We start from the raw sequence: 18,378 nt of genomic DNA on the forward strand, positions 1-18,378 counted from the left end.
GCTCATGGACTTTAGTTTCAAAGTCTGACAATAGTATACCTTTTACCTCACCAACTTCCATCAATTAAGGATGTGCACCGAATGACCGTACATATTGGAAGGCTTGCATTACCCCCCAACCAACACCCCAAGATAGCCACTCTAAGTTATGAGACAGTGGTCGATGAAAGTGTGACATGAATGAGTCACAACAAACCTCCTGGACATTGAGGCTTGCCTACATCTCTTTATCACACACTCGAGAGGAAACTAGATTTTCCCCTTTTGTGCCAGAGACATGTGGGATTCCTTTCATTTTGTGTGCCATATCATGCTGACATTGAAACTAGTGTATCCTTTCCCTTCTAAGGAATGTTTCCTGAGTTGCCATGATTATAAAACTTGGTGTTATTTAACACTAAACTAGGAAGCCCCTGTGCTAGTATGCCTGTAGTTTCCAGGGAGTGCCCCCAAAACTGAATAACTTGGCTGCCATCTTTGAAATATTGATCGCTTAAGTTATTATGCAAGGTCTGTTGGTGTAATAGACTAATGTGTCCACTGTATGGGGCTGTGTTTGACCTCATGGTCACAGGCTAAAATACTGGAGGGTCCACTGAGGGCAATAAAATGAGTACCAATGAGTTGGGTAATAATAAACATCTGCTATTCAGCGCCAAGAGGCCTACGGGTGAACATATGCTTTACAAATATTGGGGAGAGGAGTTGGCCTAACGGCTAGGGCACTGGACCTCGGACCTGGGGAACTGGGTTCGAGTCTCGGTAATGACGCTGAACATCCTGTGATTCTGGGCAAATCACTTAATCTCCCTGTGCCTAACAAAAAAAGAATGTGTGTCCTCATGTAACGTAACTGGTGCTATGTAAAGCGCTCTGATACCTGATTGGATTCCGGTCAAGTTCGCGCTATATAAAACTCTGCAAAAAAAAAAATACATGTTATGTTATTTAACATACTTGGGTGACAACCACAGATTGCATTCGGTCACATGGTAGCTAGTTCACACTCTGAGCTTGTTTCACACTAATATGTGCCCTAACCTCACCTCTTTACTGTGTCCAGTGACATCCTATTACACCACTGGAACCAGCCCAATGTACACTGGGCACCACTTTGACTAGAGACATTCTCCCATTGCCACTGAGCTAATCATCATTGGCAGACCACTCATTCACTGCTTTGAGTGCTCCAGTTTCCCTTTGGATGGAGAGGTTGTTTGGCTTTGATGGTATTATACCAGAATATTGGGAGCCTAGTATTATACGACAAAACTATAGCCAAATTATTGAACAACAACATTTTGTGCAGTTAAATATTTATAGTAAATATAAGAGGCTGGACTTTACAGATAAAAAGCGAATTATGATTCTGGCTCAAGCAACCAAAACCACAGAAATTCAACAGTTAATCATGGTTGGTAATGCTTTTGCCATGTAGTTCAATTGTTAGGTCTTCTTTGTTGTTGTGCTGTCAGCAAATTGTATGCATTACTACCCATTATGCTGAATTTTAGACGTTTTAGGCGTTTCAGTCAGAACCATACCTCACTTTTTAAATGTAGTTTCTTCAGTGAATTTCATGGGATTTTATATTATGTACTTTATTTCCAACCCGACCTGTCCACAGCCTTGAGCCATGCGCAGCCAGGACAGTCCACAGGGACTGGCCTAGAGCCAGGTCCTGTGCCCAGCTTGCTGCTGTCAGCCATCTCATGATGCGCATTGCCTGGAATTGTGTACAATGGCTGGCTGTATGACTCAGCCTTTAACAAGGCCCTTCACTCAACCTGCTGCAGGTGGCCAACACCCAGTGATCACGGCTTTGACCAGGACCTGTGCACCATCCATGAGGGGCATGTATCTCACATTCTGCGCCCATCTGGCCGCTGGCAGGCTACCGCCACCTCACATTGCCATTGATGGTAGGACCTGACCTATGACCAGGCCCTTTGATCAACCTACCACAAATGGCCACTACACTCAGCCTTTCCACCATCCACAGGTGGTTGGTTTCAACTATAGGACACCTACACCCATTTGGCACAGGCTGTTGCCATGTGGCTTGGTAGCCAGGCCCTTATGAATGAGTAGATAGATAGATAGATAGATAGATAGATAGATAGATAGATAGATAGATAGATAGATAGATAGATAGATAGATAGATAGATAGATAGATAGATAGATAGATAGATAGATAGATAGGTCCAAACGGTCGGATAATTTTCGGGACGTTGGGGGGGCGGGGGGCTTCCCACGTCTGGACCCAGCTGTTATACATACACATCCAGAAAACAGTTACCTACTGTTACAGACGAATCGCACACACAAACAAAGTAGTTTTTTTTTCTGTCCATATTTCACCAAACAAATACTAAAGTGTTTCCATCCCACCGGACCTTGATTACGGGCTACCATGTAGTCTTTTATCATTGTTTATGTACTTTCCTCATGATTGGCGCCATATCTACTTCCCACATGGGAATAGAAGTTTCACTCTTTTTTAAATGACAATATGCTTTTCATGTGCAACGTAAACTAAACACAGTGTTTATTATCCAACCAAATTGAAATACTCAAAGAGAACTTAATAATAGTGAACAAGAAAGGAAATTGGGGATACCAAAATAAATTGAGAGGGTGGCAAAAAGTATTGCGAAAAAAAGTCAACAAAGGGCGGGATGTGTCAACCTTGAAAAAATATGCAAAGGTACAAAGGCTCGTGGCTTGTGAATTTTCCTAATGTCGAGCCAGTGTGACACTAGTGCAGAGCTCCTCCAAGAATGGGGGAAATACATCCTATCCTTCTCCTTAGGACTTTTGGGAATTCCTATTAAACATGCAAAAATAGCACTGCAGAAAATTAAACAACAACTTTAGGATTTAAAGCAAAGAATGGAGATTTTAGAAGTCCCAGATGAACATAAAAAATTGAATGCAAAAATGATTAACAATACAGAAAAACATGAAGAAGTAACACAAAGCAATAAAAAATCCTGAAGGATAAGAAGTGAGTTACTTACCTGTAACTGCAGTTATCCAGTATTGGTATCTTTCATAGATTCACATGCTTGAATCATTCCCCGTCGTCGAAGTGGGAGCCCCACTTCGATGATGGGGAATGATTCAAGCATGTGAATCTTTGAAAGATACCCCAATACTGGATAAGGAGGATTATAAAGAGGGTGGAATCTTCACATTTGTAAAGAAATATGGTGGATCAAAATACAATGAAGTCAACAAGCAATGAATCAAGTCAATCAAATACGGACTTGAATAAAAATGAAGGACCATGAAATCAATCCCAGAGAGACAAGAAACTGTCTTTTTTAGACGAGATGTGCCTCGCACTCCAACAACATCAATGGGAAAAAACTCTCAACATACCAAAACGAAGAGGAAGGGGGAGGGTTGTGGGACAAAAGGAGGATAACAAGGTGAGGCAAAATAGGGAAAGGATCCTGTCAGATCTGGAGTCCGAATCAGAGGAGGCAAATGAAAGAAGAACACATGATGCATGCAATGAATGTTATAAATTTGTCACAAAGAACAAAAATAGAGATGTAAACTGAATTACTGGAGAAGGGGGTGAATTTCTATCCTACCCCACATATTGACATTCCAGAAACCTGAATTGATCTAATAAGTATGTATGAAAAATAAAGTTGCCAAAGATCTTTGCTGAAAAGGAGGATACAGGGATCAACAACACAGATGTGAGAAACTAACAACTGAGCTCACGGTTGGGGATATACCAACTCTCATGACACTGTGCACCCTGGAAGATTCAACAAAAAGAGATAAGGATCAATGCAGAACATATTGACAACAAATCTATTTGGGATTTGAGAAATACTATACCATCCTGAATGGAAATCCAGCCAAATTAAAGTTCACATATGAAATAAGTGAAACCGAAGTAACATTCCTAGACGCGGAAATTCACATATGTGATAATATGGTTTCTACAACATTGCATCGTAAGCAGCCATAAACTCAGTTCTTCATGCAGAAAGCTTTCACCAAACCAATCTAAAATTGAATATTCTTTATGGCAAATGTTTATGCATTAAAAGAAATTGCTCACAAGAAAAGGAATTTAACAATCATAGCCTTGAAATAAGAATGTGCTTCAGTATGAGTAAATATTCAGCCAGGATTATTGAATCTAGTCTTCTAAAATTTAAATCTAAAGAAACAAATCAAGTATTACAAACAAAAGAGAAACCAATGGAATCAACTAAAATTAGTGTGATAGATAACGAGTTTCTTGGCAGAGGTAAACAAACGAAAACAAATACTTTGGAAACATTGGGGTCTCTTAAAAATTATCCGACAATGGCGGAACAAATAGGCAACAACCCGTGCATCACTTTTAGGAGAGCTCACAATTTAAAAAACAAGTTTGTACATCGCTATTTCAGAATAGAAATGAGAATTGGATCACTCCTCCAAGTTTTTGGAATGCAAAAAATGCAAAGCTGGTGAATTTGACAGAAACACACAGCAATTCATGACATATGCAGGACAAAAATGCAGGATTGAACAACACATTACATGCATGAGCAAATAGAATGTTCATGTAAAAAACAAGTTACTTACCTGTACACTGTGGATCTCCAGTATTGATATCTTTCATAGATTCACATGCTTGTATCTTCCCCGTCGTCATGGTGCGAGTCACGCTGTAATTAGAAAAGAAGTACCATAGAAGTACATAGAGACCACCAAAAGGGAAAGAAAAACTTGTACATTCGTCCTCATCATTATGTAGGTCCAAACTCGACCAATCAGAGACCAGCTCTAGAACTCATCTCCCCAGTAAGAGCCATCAGACCTCAGATTTAATGCACAAGTGTGCTAAGGTAAGAAATAACATGGGATCAGAAGTGGAAAGCCTAGACGGGGAGGAGGAAGGGCCTCATGTGAATCTATGAAATATATCAATACTGGAGAACTACAGTGTACTGGTAAGTAACTTATTTTTTTTCTAGTATTGAATCTTTCATTGATTCATATGCTTGCATCAGAGTAGTTAGCAGTATAATTCTCTTAGTTTGCATCTAGGCGAAGACCTTCTTGTGCCATAAAGGAGACATTTTGAAAAATATACTAATACATATGCATCATGAGTCCAATAAAATCATAAATAGGGCTCCTGGCTCTATGGTATTTTTTTTTTTGACATTTCCGTCTGTATTGATCCATATTTATTTTTTGTCAACTTTATCAGTATTTATCCCTATTTATTATGGGTTTTGTGAACAAAATTGAGTTTAAACTGGTATATTTCCACATGTATTTAACCAATAAATATGCAGTCATGCTTGAATGCCTGCCAGGTTTCAGAAATATGAACACCCGCAGAAGACAAATCAATACACTTATATGGAAATATGCACATTTCAGAATTAGCCTTGTGCATATCTACTGCTGTTTAAGCCTATTTACTAAAATTCCTTTCTTTTTTACCCCCTTACCTTTCAATCCACACAGCAATTGGCCTGGCAGTCATTGCAAAGTGTATTTAGAATCACTAAAAAAGCACCCAATTTCCGTTTTTATCCACATTTAAAAATAAATACAGACAAGAAAATAAATGGTTTTCTGTCTGTATATATCTGTAAAAATCAGTAAAAACGGAAAACAGGGAGCCTTAATCATAAACTAGTAAATAAACTGCAACGGCCAAATATACCAAACAAATAGAATTGATAGATATGAAAGATTGTACCTTAAGTAAACAGATGTCTCAGGACAGCTTGACACACTGCAGCGTCCGCTTTCCATGCCAAGTCCAAGCAGTAATGCTTAGTGAACGTATGCACATTGGACCATAGTGCCGCTCTACAAATGTCCGGAAGCGACACACCAGCAAACAAAGCTGTAGAGGCTGCCATCTTCCTCGTGGAGTGCGCAGACACTTTTGTAGACAAAGGCCTTCCAGACTTGCTGTGGCAGAAAATAATCGCAGAGGAAATCCAACGTGCAATACTGCTCCTTGAAAGGGCTTGACCCTTCCGTGGTGAAGTAAAGGACACAAATGACTGATCTGATTTCCTAAAAGTCTTTGTTCTATGTATGTAGAACTTGATGCAACGCTTCACATCCAAAGAGTGCAATGCTCTTTCTGCGGCGGTTGAAGGGTTCCCAAAGTACGTGGGAAGCACTACTGGTTCATTCAAGTGAAATGAAGTTGGAACTTTGGGGAATGAATTGAGGATTCGTTCTCAACAAAAGTTTATCCTGTCTGAATTGAAGGAAAGGCTGAATTTCACTTATTCTTCTAGCCGACGTGAGGGCTAAAAGGAGAGCCGTTTTCCAAGAAACATATTTTAAATCAGCCTTATCAATGGGCTCGAAAGGCGATTTCATCAATTTAGCCAGTACTGTGTTTAATTCCCACGGAACTGCAGGGAGCTTTAAGGGTCGGAAAACCCTGAAGAGACCTTTCATAAACTCCTTGACAATTCTTGTTGACCACAAAGAAAGCTTACCTGGCTTTCTGCGAAACCTGGAAATTACTACCAAGTGTACCTTGATTGACGAGTGAGACAGTTTTGATTTAGCTAAGTGGAAGTAAGTAAGGCAAAACCTGTTCCGGAGTTGATAGCAAAGGATGCAGTTCCTTCTCCGCGCACCAATGGCAAAATCTCTTCCTTTTGCAGAATAAGACTTGTTAGTGGAAGGAGCTCTGGCTCATTGTAGAATAGACCTGCAATCCGGAGTGATGTTTCCATTTGTAAATTCAGAGTCATGAGGTTCCAGGCTGACAAACTTAGAGACTTTTTTTGAGGATGAACAATTTGACCATTATTCATTGAGAGTAGATTTGGCAGTGGAGGGAAGCAAATGTGCGGGGACATCGAGCACAGGAGAAGCTCCGTCTACCCAAATTGCCTCGGCCATGTCGGAGCTATGAGAATGAGATGGCATGGTTCTTTCTTCACTTTGTTCAGCACTCTCGGGATGAGAGGAAATGGCAGGAACGCAGAGGCAAAAGTCCCCATCCATCGCATCTGCAGCGCGTTTCCCAAAGAGTTCCTCTGAGGGAACCTGCAGGCGAACTTCTCGCACTTCTCGTTGTTTTCTGTCGCAAAAAGATCCAGTTTTGGAGTGCCCCACAGTTTGAAGACCCTTTTCAGCTGGATTACGTCTAACTCCCATTCGTGACATAGTGAATTGGTTCTGCTTAGAGAATCTGCCCAATCATTGTCCACGCCTGGAACATGCTCTATTTGCAATGTTTTGTTGTGATTAATGAGCCACTTCCAAATTTCCTGGGCTTGCTCTGATAAAGTGAGAGAAATGGTACCCCCCTGTTTGGCAAGATAGAACATCGTTGTAGTATTGTCTGTTCTTACTAGAATGGAGGATCCCTGGATTCTGGGAAGAAAGGCCTGCAACCCAAGAAAAACTGCCCTTAGTTCCGAAACATTGATGTGTGAACGTCCTGAAGGGAACATTTTCCGTGTATTTGCAATTCCTGGAGATGCGCCCCCCCCCCCTTTTCCCCCCAGCCATCCATTCAAGCGTCCGTTGTCATATTATAATGAGGCTGTGCTGGTTGGAACGAGAGGCCTGGAGAGATATAGATCTCTTTTTCCCACCATGACAGAGATGTGTTTTATCGTCTGAAAGAGAGAGATTATGTCCTCGAATGAGCTGTGCACCTGCACCCATTGCATGTCTAACTGCTCCTGGAGAGGCTTCATGTGAAGCTGGCTGTTTGGAATCAACGGGATGCATGATGACATCATCCCTAGTAATGACTTGAACACTCTCACAGAAGTGGCATCTTTTGAACGCAGAAGGGAGGCTAAGCGCATTATTTTTAGCTTCCGCTCTGAAGTGGGATACGCCTTCGTTGACTTTGTGTTTAGGAGCCCTCCTAGGAAAAACACGCTTCTGGTTCGGAATTAAGTGTGAGTTGTAACCCCAGAGTCTTTAAGAGCCGCTGACAAGCCTGCATGGATTTTCTGGTAGAGTAAAATGTAGCACCCTTCATCAGTCAGTCATCCAGGTAGGGGTAAACCTGGTGTCCCAGTCTTCTCAGAAAAGCCGCTACCGGAACCATACATTTCGTGAACACTCTGGGTGCTGAGCGAAGGCCAAATGGCAAGACTTTGAATTGGTAGTGATCCCCAGTCACCTCGAATCTTAGGAATTAGCAATGCTTTGCGTGAATAGGAATGTGAAAGTGTGCGTCCAAGAGATCGCGGGACGATAGAAAATCTCTCTTGCTTATTAATAAAAGAATCTCTTGAACGGATAACATGCCGAACGATTGTTTTATTGATGTATTTGTTTAGCCACATGAGGTCCATTACCTGCCTCCATTTCCCGCATTTTTTCTTTATTAAGAAGACTTTGGAGTAAAAGCCTTTCCCTCGTTGTCCGAAAGGCACTCTTTCTATCGCCCCTTTCTTAAGTAGAGTCTTAATTTCTTGTCCTAGTGATGACAAATGCGGGTGATGCATTTTTCTTGGGGGTGGAGTTCGAGGAAGTTTGCGGACAAATTCCAAGGTGTGGCCGTGTTGGATAATATCCAGCACCCATTTGTCCTTCATGATGGTTAGCCATTGACTTAGAAATGGAGAGAGCCGAAGAGACCAAAGGTGTTGAGATCGAAATGTGGTGGCTGGCTGGAGATAAAAGTCACTGACGTCTTGAGGAATCCTGTAACTTTCCTCGTCCTGCAGGCGTGCGCCTAGCTCATTGCTGATTGTAAGACATGTTGGAGGAATTAAATTGCTGCTGTTGCTGTCTGCCATATTGCGATCTGTAATTCTGACCATGTGGCTGATATCTGTAGGATTGATAAGACGGTCTTTGCTGAAACTGACCTCTTCCTCTATCTCCGCAAAAAAGGACTGAAAATGCCTTTGTTGTAATGTGCCCAAGAAACATGCAGTTTCCGTATCCTTCTTGATGCCTTGTAGTTCCTTGTCTACGTGTTTTCCAAAAAGGTTTTCCCCATTGTAGGGCATGTCTAACACTTTTGATTGGACTTCGGGCGGAAAGACGTCGCCCTAAGCCAGCCCTGTCTATGAAGGACTGTGGCACCTGCCATTTGTCTGAAAGCAATAGATGATAGATCCTTTGCGGAGTCAATCACCTCCGAATACGCTTTAGCACCCACCTGCAAAAGATCCTTCGCTTCTCTCTTTTTATCATCTGGGAGGAATTCGAGAAGACCATAACTGACGGTCATACCTCCCCAAGAATGCTTAGGCGTTAGAGGCCTTGATAGAAGTAGCCGCCATAGTAGCAAAACGCTTGCCGATGCTATCCAAGCGTTTTTCTTCCCTGTCTGGGGGCACCGAACAAGGAGATTGAGGATTCCTGAATCGCCTCTGAGCGGCCTGCATTATCACTGATTTCGGGTGAGGATGGCCAATTAAACATGCTGGAGCAGAATCAGGTGCCTTGTATTTCTTCTCCATCCTCGGCAACACAGTAGGAATGGAGGCTGGGTTCTTCATTATCTTCAAACCCTCACACCAGATGTAGTCCACAATCGGAATGGATCTAACTGATTTCTTCGATGCATCTTTAAAATAATTAAGAAAGCATTCGGTTTGCACCACAGGCAGGAGCAAATCAAACCTTTTAGAAGCTCTCTCAAGCACTTCATGAAAGCCCCCGCTATCTCCCAGGGGGGAAGCCACCGGGGAGGGGAAGGCGTCGGTGAAGATGGAGCCACATAATCATCCCATTCTTGGCCAAGAAGGTCCAGATCTTGAGTGAGCTCACCTTCTTCTGATTGATCGTCTGCTTCACTTTTGATGTAATCATCCTATACTGTTATACACCGAGGAGCCTGTTTCTCAATCTGTGCCACAGGCGGTGGATTAACTACTGGTGGAGGCGGAGCAACTTGCATACCTGTACCGCCAGTTGCCAATGGAACCGGAGCATGAGTTTCCGGAAATCTTTTATAATAATCGTTTAACATATGTTTAAGATCCGGCACCAAGGAGAGTGGGACCAGCATGGAATCTCTCTGAACCTCCTGAGGTTCTTCATAAGTCTCATAAGGATAGTGCTACTGAAAAAAGTCATAACGTTGCCCCTGAGAACGTCCTGAAAATGAATAATCTGCCTCCATATAGTCTGCGTGTTCTTGCGCTTCCTCTTCCTCTTCCAGTGTCCTGGCATTTGACTCTGAGTTGCAAGGGACTGTAAGCGGGACTAGAAAGACTCTCGTCCCCTGACTCATCCGTATCAAGCAGGTGAAAAGGCAGCAATGGTGAGATTATAGGTAATGGTGACAATCCTGGTGATTTTGCAACTGAATGCAGATTTTTTGTACCTGTTGACGAGGTAACACGTCTGATTGTAATCGTCGTCGATACTGGGCGAGAAGTTGATTTGAACACTGCCTCGTCGACGGTGATGTTGTTCCCACCGACGAAGTCGTAGACGCAATCGTCAACACAGTGTAAGTTGTCATCGACAAAGCCGTCGACGATGAAATCGGCGTCGCCATGCTCATCGACGATGCTGTCGCCAAGGCCGTCATCGAAGTAGTCGATGCCACAGAAGTCAGAGATTTTGAAGAAGTTCTCGACGACGAGTCCATCAACGAGACCTGTTTGAGAGGTGTGACAGGCAGAGAGGCAGCAGATGGTTTCTTCAGGCCTGAATCTTTAGGCTTAGAGTCTGTCTTTTCGGCAGAGAAGGGTTTTTCTGCCTTTAATTTCTTTAAATCAGCCTTTAATGAGGTAAAGCCCTTATTTTTACGCTTTCTCTCAAGAGAGGATGGCCCAGGGCTTTCTTCAACATCAGATTCAGATTCTGGTTTAGATTTCTTTTTCTGGAGCCATAATAATAATCTGTTCTACACTATTTCGAGTCCTTGGCTGTATGCTTAGGATAGAGGCAATAAAGGTAGTCCTTATGTGGATCTTCAGAAAAACGTCTTGCCTTTCCACAGGATCTACAGGGCCTGAAAAGCCTCTTCTTAGATCCTTCAGACATCCTTAAAGTAAAGAAGGTAGAACACAATACCTTGAGGTGAATTCAAGCAGGGTCAAAAGTTCACTCACTGACAAACTGAGCAGAGCTCAGGGAGACTAACTTACACACGACGTGCAGTTAGAAATCTGAGATCTGATGGCTCTAACTGGGGAGATGAGGTCTAAGGCTGGTCTCTGACTGGTCGAAGTTTGGACCTACATAATGATGAGGACGAATGTACAAGTTTTTGTTTCCCATTTGGTGGTATCTATGTCCTTCTATGGTACTTCTTTTCTAATTACCACGAGACTCCCACCATTACGACGCATGTGAATCTATGAAAGATTCAATACTGGAGAATTTGAAAAACTCTGGGAGCACAACTTGCCAAGTGAAAAAACGAACCCTCGAAAATAGGGCCACAACAAACAGAGACAGAAGTAATACGGTGGCCAAGCATATGGTAAAAAACATCAAAATGAATGGAATAAACTTAGCTTTTGTGGAACTGATCTTATGCAAAAACTAGAAAGAGGTGGGAACAGAGAAAAAATGGTGCATCAAAGAGAATCATGATATATAATGTCACTCCGCACATGTTTCCCAATGATGTAAATCAGGATGAAGAACTATGCGCGCACCTTTGGAATTGCAAAAAGAGGTTTTTAAAATTAGAAGTAATCAGCTGTATTATATGTATATGGGCATTAAATATGATGAGAGGATTGCAAGAACTTCAGCAATGTTCTGCATAACAAGGCAATTTCCTGTATAAAAGAAATATGATCAAGCTCAAACAGCTGGGAATTTAGTAGTGGTGATACAAATCCACTGGAGAATCACGTTGGATATTGGATGAATGGATATTATGAATAGATTAAATATGTGAGCATTAGCATAGTACATCAGTAGAGAAAAGTAAGGAAACACCACTGGAGGGCATGATTAAGAGAATTTGAGAAATTATAAAAAATACATGTTCAAATAAGGTATACTTCTCTAAGGAATGACACTGATAAACTTCCAATAGGATGGGAATCAATGGTGGTTAAAAAAATCTGCTAACAATTATACAATAATTTAGGATTGAACTATATATGATTGAATGCATTGCGTTGTGTAAAACATCAGCAGGGACACGAGTCAAATTCAAACATAATAATTTTCAAGGGACATCTAGATTGGGATTGTGTTTAGAAAAGTGACAATAGTAGTAGATTCGAAAATGTTGGGGACAATTAAATGACAATAATGAAGAGAAAATTCTAAATGTACTTGCCCAAAATTGAGATTGAAGCACTGCACTTTATGAGTGTAAACACAATCAAAAGTATGTATCATTTATATAGAATATATGTGAATTGGAGACATGATTGTCCCGGCTAATGGGTTTTTTAAATGTACATTCTATTTAAATTATTTGGGTTGGGATTTGTTTGTTGAAATAAGGAATTAAATGCACCTTCAGCCATCTGCTGCAGGGGTGCAGGGCCTTGGCTCTGCACAACCCCAGGGCTCAATCCCCACTGTGCATTACAGAGGCTATGTGCAGCGGGGTAGAGTTGCTAGCACATTGTTGGCCACAGGACCGGAATGCAGGCCAGTATGTTTGTCCAACCCCTGATGCACATGGCCAAATGTCATGTCAGAAGGGTCTGGCTGATGTGATATGGCTATGTGCAGGCTCCAAAATCAACACTCTCCCTCAAGTGGACAGATGAAGGCCATATGCAGTGGGTCAGCCAGACCCAGCACCCAACACTCATTGTGCACGGTCAAAGGCTGCGCCCAGCAAGGATGGATAATGACAGAACCTCAGCCAAACATAGGGTTCCTCATCCTCGAATGGCATGCTTCTGTCTGAGGGAGGAAGAGTAGCAATAGCAGGGTTTTGGACAGTTGATGTAAAAAACAAATCTCAAATACTTTTTTTTCTGCAACGTGTATGCCAGCGACTCAGAAGGAAAGAAGTCTGCCACCCATTCAAGAGACTGCTCTATTTAGGGGTAGTCAAAAAGTGTGTATTTGTGCTATGATTCCTGGGTGTTCACTAGTTTGTTTCTGCCACGTAAAGAAAAGAGCAACAAAACAAGTTCTTATGCTTTGATTTACGGATCTTCAGGTCACAACATCCAAAAAATGTAATCATATTCATTATTTATAGGGCAAATATACACTGTTCCAGAATTCCTGTTTGCTTGAAACCCTTCAAAATAGCGATTCACATTGGTAAAAAAAATTATAATAATACATCTTGAGCCTGATCCACAGCACAGCTTCTTGCAGCACAGTTCATTATATTTAGCTGCAACAGCTTGAGATTTTGCAGAGTAAATGATTCACTAATGCTTTATGCATAGGGGTTGTGAGCCATGAGAATACATGATTCATTATTATTAATGGGGTGGACCCCCCCTCTGTACCCCAATACGCACAGCAAAGTTTGGAGGGAACAGCAAACCCCCATTCCAGCATTTTCGCTCACAATGTGCCCAGTACTGCTGCAGACGGCGGCAGCACATTGTGGCCCTATTCACAAAGAGCCTCCGCACTCGTGGCCGGCTCTCCGAACTGCAGTTTCCCTTTGTGGGGATCCCGGCACAAGTGTGGAGGATCTACCCCGAGTGCGGAGCCTCCTTGTGAATCGGGGCCTGTGTGTGGTGCATCAACTGCATCGGATAGATCCCGTGGGATTCCATGGGACCACCCTTTTCTCCACCTGGTTAGTAAACATGTCATGCTTTTGGGGTCACACAATCATCTGCACATAAACTTTTGAATCGCTAGGTGGAAAGAAACTCTATTTTGCCCCTTCTTCCTTGCATCTCTCATAGGTTTGTGATATTTAAAGTTACATTTGCAAAAGTAATTGTGAATTGTTAAGCAACTTTGACAGGACAAATTCTCTGTTGCTGGAAGGCTCAATGTAGTAGTGCAAACATTTCAAGTTGATGTTTATCGTGGTGTTCTGATTTTTTTTCACATGCAGGTATTCGACATAGAGCATCTATCCCCTGCAAATCTGGCAGAGTTCACAATCATAGCAGATGCACTGAAAAATAGCTCTTTAACCAGTTTTATTCTGAGCCAAGTCAAGCAGTTTGAAAGCTATGTGGAACTGGATGAATATCTGAACACACTTCAAAGTGTTCTCTGTGGGGTAAGTAACTTTAGCGTCGTTTACAGGGTACTACTGGCCTATAGGGTAATCTGACAGTGCACAAAAGGCTGGTCTCTCTGATCAATATATGGGTTGGTTTTAGAGTCTGGTCGGCCGCGTTTTAAGGAGGAGTTCTCTGATATTACCACACAAATTGCCTGCAGCAAGCCTAAATGCATTCAGTCTCCAATACCTTACAAAATACTTATACAGCTTATCTTTCCAATTATCTTTAGTTTAAAACTGCCCTCATCATAAAAATCTGACTCACTTTATAAGTTATCAGATTTGCTAATGAGAGCAATTTTTAAAGTTGGTGCCTGTGTCGATTTTCTCCCCTAGTCCGACCCTGACAGTGAAGGCCTATCTCATATTATTTTTGGGAGCTGTACCAGCTCTTCGTTTCCCATCTTCAGCCGAACTATCCATTGACATTGTTATGTTATGTTAACGTCATTTACTAAGAGTAAGATTCGCTTGTTGGTTCTTGGCGCTGAGGAAGACTGTTTGTCGTCTAGTACTGATTGATAAGCTAAAATTATGGAGTTAGAGATTGAATACTCTTTGAGTAGTTTTCTGAATCTTCACACAAAGGGTTGACTTTAGAGCCTCAGCTGGAGGGACTTTTACACCCTTGAAACAATGATGGAGAATACTTTGTCACTTTAGCTACAGGTGTGGGATTTGGGACATGTAGAGGAGATGTTTGACTGCAGATGTGATCGCAGAGATCCGATTAGCTAGTACCAGTTGAATTTGTTTACCATAAAGTCTGGTATAATATGACAGACAGTCACATATTAGCCCATCCCCCAGGTGTAAGGAGATGTTTTCATAATTGGCTCATACATTAATTAATATTCTTTGCCTTGTGAGATATTTTATGGATAAATTAGATATTTTCTGGTAAAGAAAAGCTGGTAAATGAAATCAATATATTTTTTTCCTAGGACTTGCAGCTATCTTCAAGCTCAGTGCCATGCTATGGTGCCTTTTCCACAATTCAGTTTGCAACTCAACAAGAGCTTTTGACAAATATGTTCCTAGTCCTCAATAAGAAATGGAGCCTGCAGAACATGATCAAGTGGGTTGAGGTTTTCCGTGTCACCATCAAGCTCTTCCTACCGGCAGTGAATAAATCCCTTGTTTCTCAACTACCCATTAACATTACATGCAACACTTACCAGGATATGTAAGTAAAACATTAATGGGGCATCAGACATTTCTAAAAAAAGTATTAGTAACTGTATTTGTAATTTTTTTTTTTACTTTTGTCTGTTTTTTCCCAATAGAATAAAAATGCTGAGTGATGCCTACTCACAACTACCAGCACCTGTACAAGCATCTGTTTACTCCTATTGCCTGAAGTATCTGTCTGAACAGTTCAATGATACAGGTAAAGCATAGAGGCTGTAAAGAACCATATTTCCTATATTAGAGACTGCAAGGGTTTATGTAGAGACCACCATGATTGAAAGTACCTTTATTTCCTCATGTGTGTAGTATTTGAAAGACAGTTGATAACGGGAATGTGCACAGTTAATGCCAAGTATGCTGCTGACACTGGAGTCTCTGAGAATTATGTTCAACCCAAACTTGAATTTAGTCCTCCGCCACTGGGCTTAATAGAAGGTTCCATGATATCAGGAACTTAATTTTTCAGATTGTGTAACATTACAGTGGTTTCCAGAAGGATAGTCCCAAATCTCAAGCAGCGTGTCCACCGCGACAGGGAGGTATGCAGGTACCAACGGATTTTGCTGCAGCTAGTGCTGAGAACTGGCTGCAGTGTTCTTTCAGAAGATAACTTGTTCTCCATCCACTCCCCACAAAGGACATTATGTGCCCACCTGTATTAAATCTATATATCTACCTGTGGTTATAAATGAATGAACTCGAAGGACACAATTCACACACAGGTGCAAAAGAAACAGGATATCTGTACCGCAAAACTAAAAACAGAAGTCACCTCCAAAAAAGTATGCCTAGTGTTTTGCAGAGTTACTTGAAGAATTAGGGTAATAATAGGGAAGGTTTTTTTATTTTTAAAAAGAACCAAAGATGCAGATGTCTTTAGATAAAGAAAACGTTCACTATGTGTTCCCCATCCTAAAACTCATGGATTTGTACTCCTACAAAAGTCGGCAGTAAGTGTATTTTTAGGGTGGGGTTCATAAAGTTTGTTCTGTCTACCAGATGCAAAAGGAGGATCTTTTTTAGGAAAAATGCCCATGTAGTTTAAAATTAGGTATAGAAAAGTGCAAACTCTCATAATCTATCTGACATAGGATTGGGATCAATGGGTGGACTAATGGAAATATTCTGTATATGTGTGTGTGTGTGTGTCGTTTGGATGCTGCAGATCCAGACCCAAAGTGACATAGATCTGTACCTACTTGTAGACCTATGCTTGGAGGATTTAGGAATAGTTCCTTTAGGATTTTGGGGAGATATCTTAAATCCCAAGTGGAGTTGGCCTAAGTCTAATGCTAAGCTATACAACTTTTTTATGAATCGACCCTTGATGTGTTCAAGCGACCCACCTGCATTACTCTGTTAGATCAAGTGTCTGTTATGTTGAAAAGTCCTGTAGTAAAGTAAAGTAACCTCAAACTGAGGATGTCATTTTCTGAAAAACCATAAAATAAAATAAATTTCAACCCTAAAATAACTTTCTATCCTCTAGGCTCTGCATGTATATCAAATACAAATGGAACCAAGGAATGGCTTGAGAAGAATTGGGGTAAATTCTACATCTTTGCGTCTGTCTCAGAACTAATGGCTATATATCATAATATTAATGTGGTAAGTTATGTAATCCAACTCTTCTTTATGTTAAAAAGGCTGTTGGTAAATTTTTAAGGTGAAGTAATTCAAATCAAAGTTCATGACCCGATTTACAAACTTTCTGTAGCTTTTAACTACAGGTGGAAAATCTAGATCTCTGTTTCCAAAATAGGAATCTTGATATGTAGATTAGGATTTCTGGGCAGATATGCAATTACTCATGTGGAAAACTCTTTCAATTTGAACGAGTGTAGAAAAGCGTAAGAGAATTGTAGGAAAACAAAAATGGCCAGGAAAATCCTTTAGGGACAACCCACAATGGATTAACACAGGATTGTTTTGTTGTAAGCATAATTCAGGGCGGGAAATGTAAAGCCAACAACCCCAATTTCTGAGGGCCACTAGGGAGGTGTGTTTTTCTACAAAATAGGAAAAAACCCACAGTGAAAAGGAACTCTTCAGTCTAACCTTTTTCCCTACATATTGGCCACTAGCACACAATTCACTGATGTAGGCTAAGGAGTAATGTAAGATTATGGGAAACTATTAGATCAGAACAAAAAAAAATATACAACATATGCAGGCTTACGTCTGCTTACTTCAATTTCCATTTGTTTTTGTCAATTAGGCTGCTTGTGCTGTTTTACATAAACAAAGACTGCTTTGCTTCTGCTTTCAACACACATCCAGATCAAGGGCTGGGAAAATAAATGTTCATTAACTTGAGAAATTATTCAGATATTTAATTTTATGTTTTTAACAGTTTACAACAAAATGACCTAGTATTCAAAATATACAGATATTTCAGTATTCATCTTACCTTTTTGTCCCTAAAATCACCAGGAAACCATTCTCGCCATGTTGACACCAAAGGACATGGGAGTGATATTGACTAGAATAGATGTGATCATCGACTCAACTTTGCTCAGGAAAATCCTTAATTTTTTAACAAGTGAAGATGTCCGGGTGTATTTGAAAGACATCCTGTTTGCTGCTAAAGAGGTATGATGTAAACTTTATCCAATGATATTTATCAAAGTGAAAGCACAAGCTGTGGGGGTCACCCAAGGTCTGAAAGTAGAGCTGTCGCCCTTGAAACCGGGGAACCAGGTTTTAGTCTTGGAAGGGACGCTCAGCATCCTGTGATTTTGGGCAAATCACTTAATCTCCCTGTGCCTAACAAAAATGAATGTGTCCGTCTTAACTCAAGTGGTGCTCATGTAAAGCTCCCTGATACCTTCGGGTCAAGTTCAAGCTATATAAAACGCCCCCCAAAAAATGCTCATCATGCTAAAGTCTGTTAGAAGATCCACTTGGGGTTGGAGCAGAGAATTGTTAGAAATTGTGCTTCAAGTTGGCAGAGGTATGCACCCTGTCCAAGCAGGAACCACAATCCTAGCCAGGGTGAGTGTGGTATGCACTATAAGTTTACCTTTGCTCACCCTCTGGTAACTGGGCACAGATTTGCCAG

At 41.2% G+C, this 18,378-nt stretch overlaps 1 protein-coding gene across 1 annotated transcript in view; it reads left to right on the forward strand.

Moving 5' to 3' along the window:
- Positions 1-15,775, forward strand: part of LOC146796678 (uncharacterized) — a 56,288-nt gene extending 40,513 nt beyond the window's left edge. Inside the window, exons 7-10 of the mRNA XM_085631366.1 lie at positions 13,950-14,120; positions 15,071-15,312; positions 15,413-15,516; positions 15,624-15,775. Of these exons, the coding sequence (XP_085487492.1) occupies positions 13,950-14,120; positions 15,071-15,312; positions 15,413-15,516; positions 15,624-15,775 (669 nt within the window). The remainder of the gene's footprint in view (positions 1-13,949; positions 14,121-15,070; positions 15,313-15,412; positions 15,517-15,623) is intronic.
- Positions 15,776-18,378: the final 2,603 nt, after the last annotated feature.

Source organism: Triturus cristatus, chromosome 10 (assembly GCF_964204655.1).
Source record: "Triturus cristatus chromosome 10, aTriCri1.1, whole genome shotgun sequence".
Taxonomy (NCBI): Eukaryota; Metazoa; Chordata; class Amphibia; order Caudata; family Salamandridae; genus Triturus; species Triturus cristatus.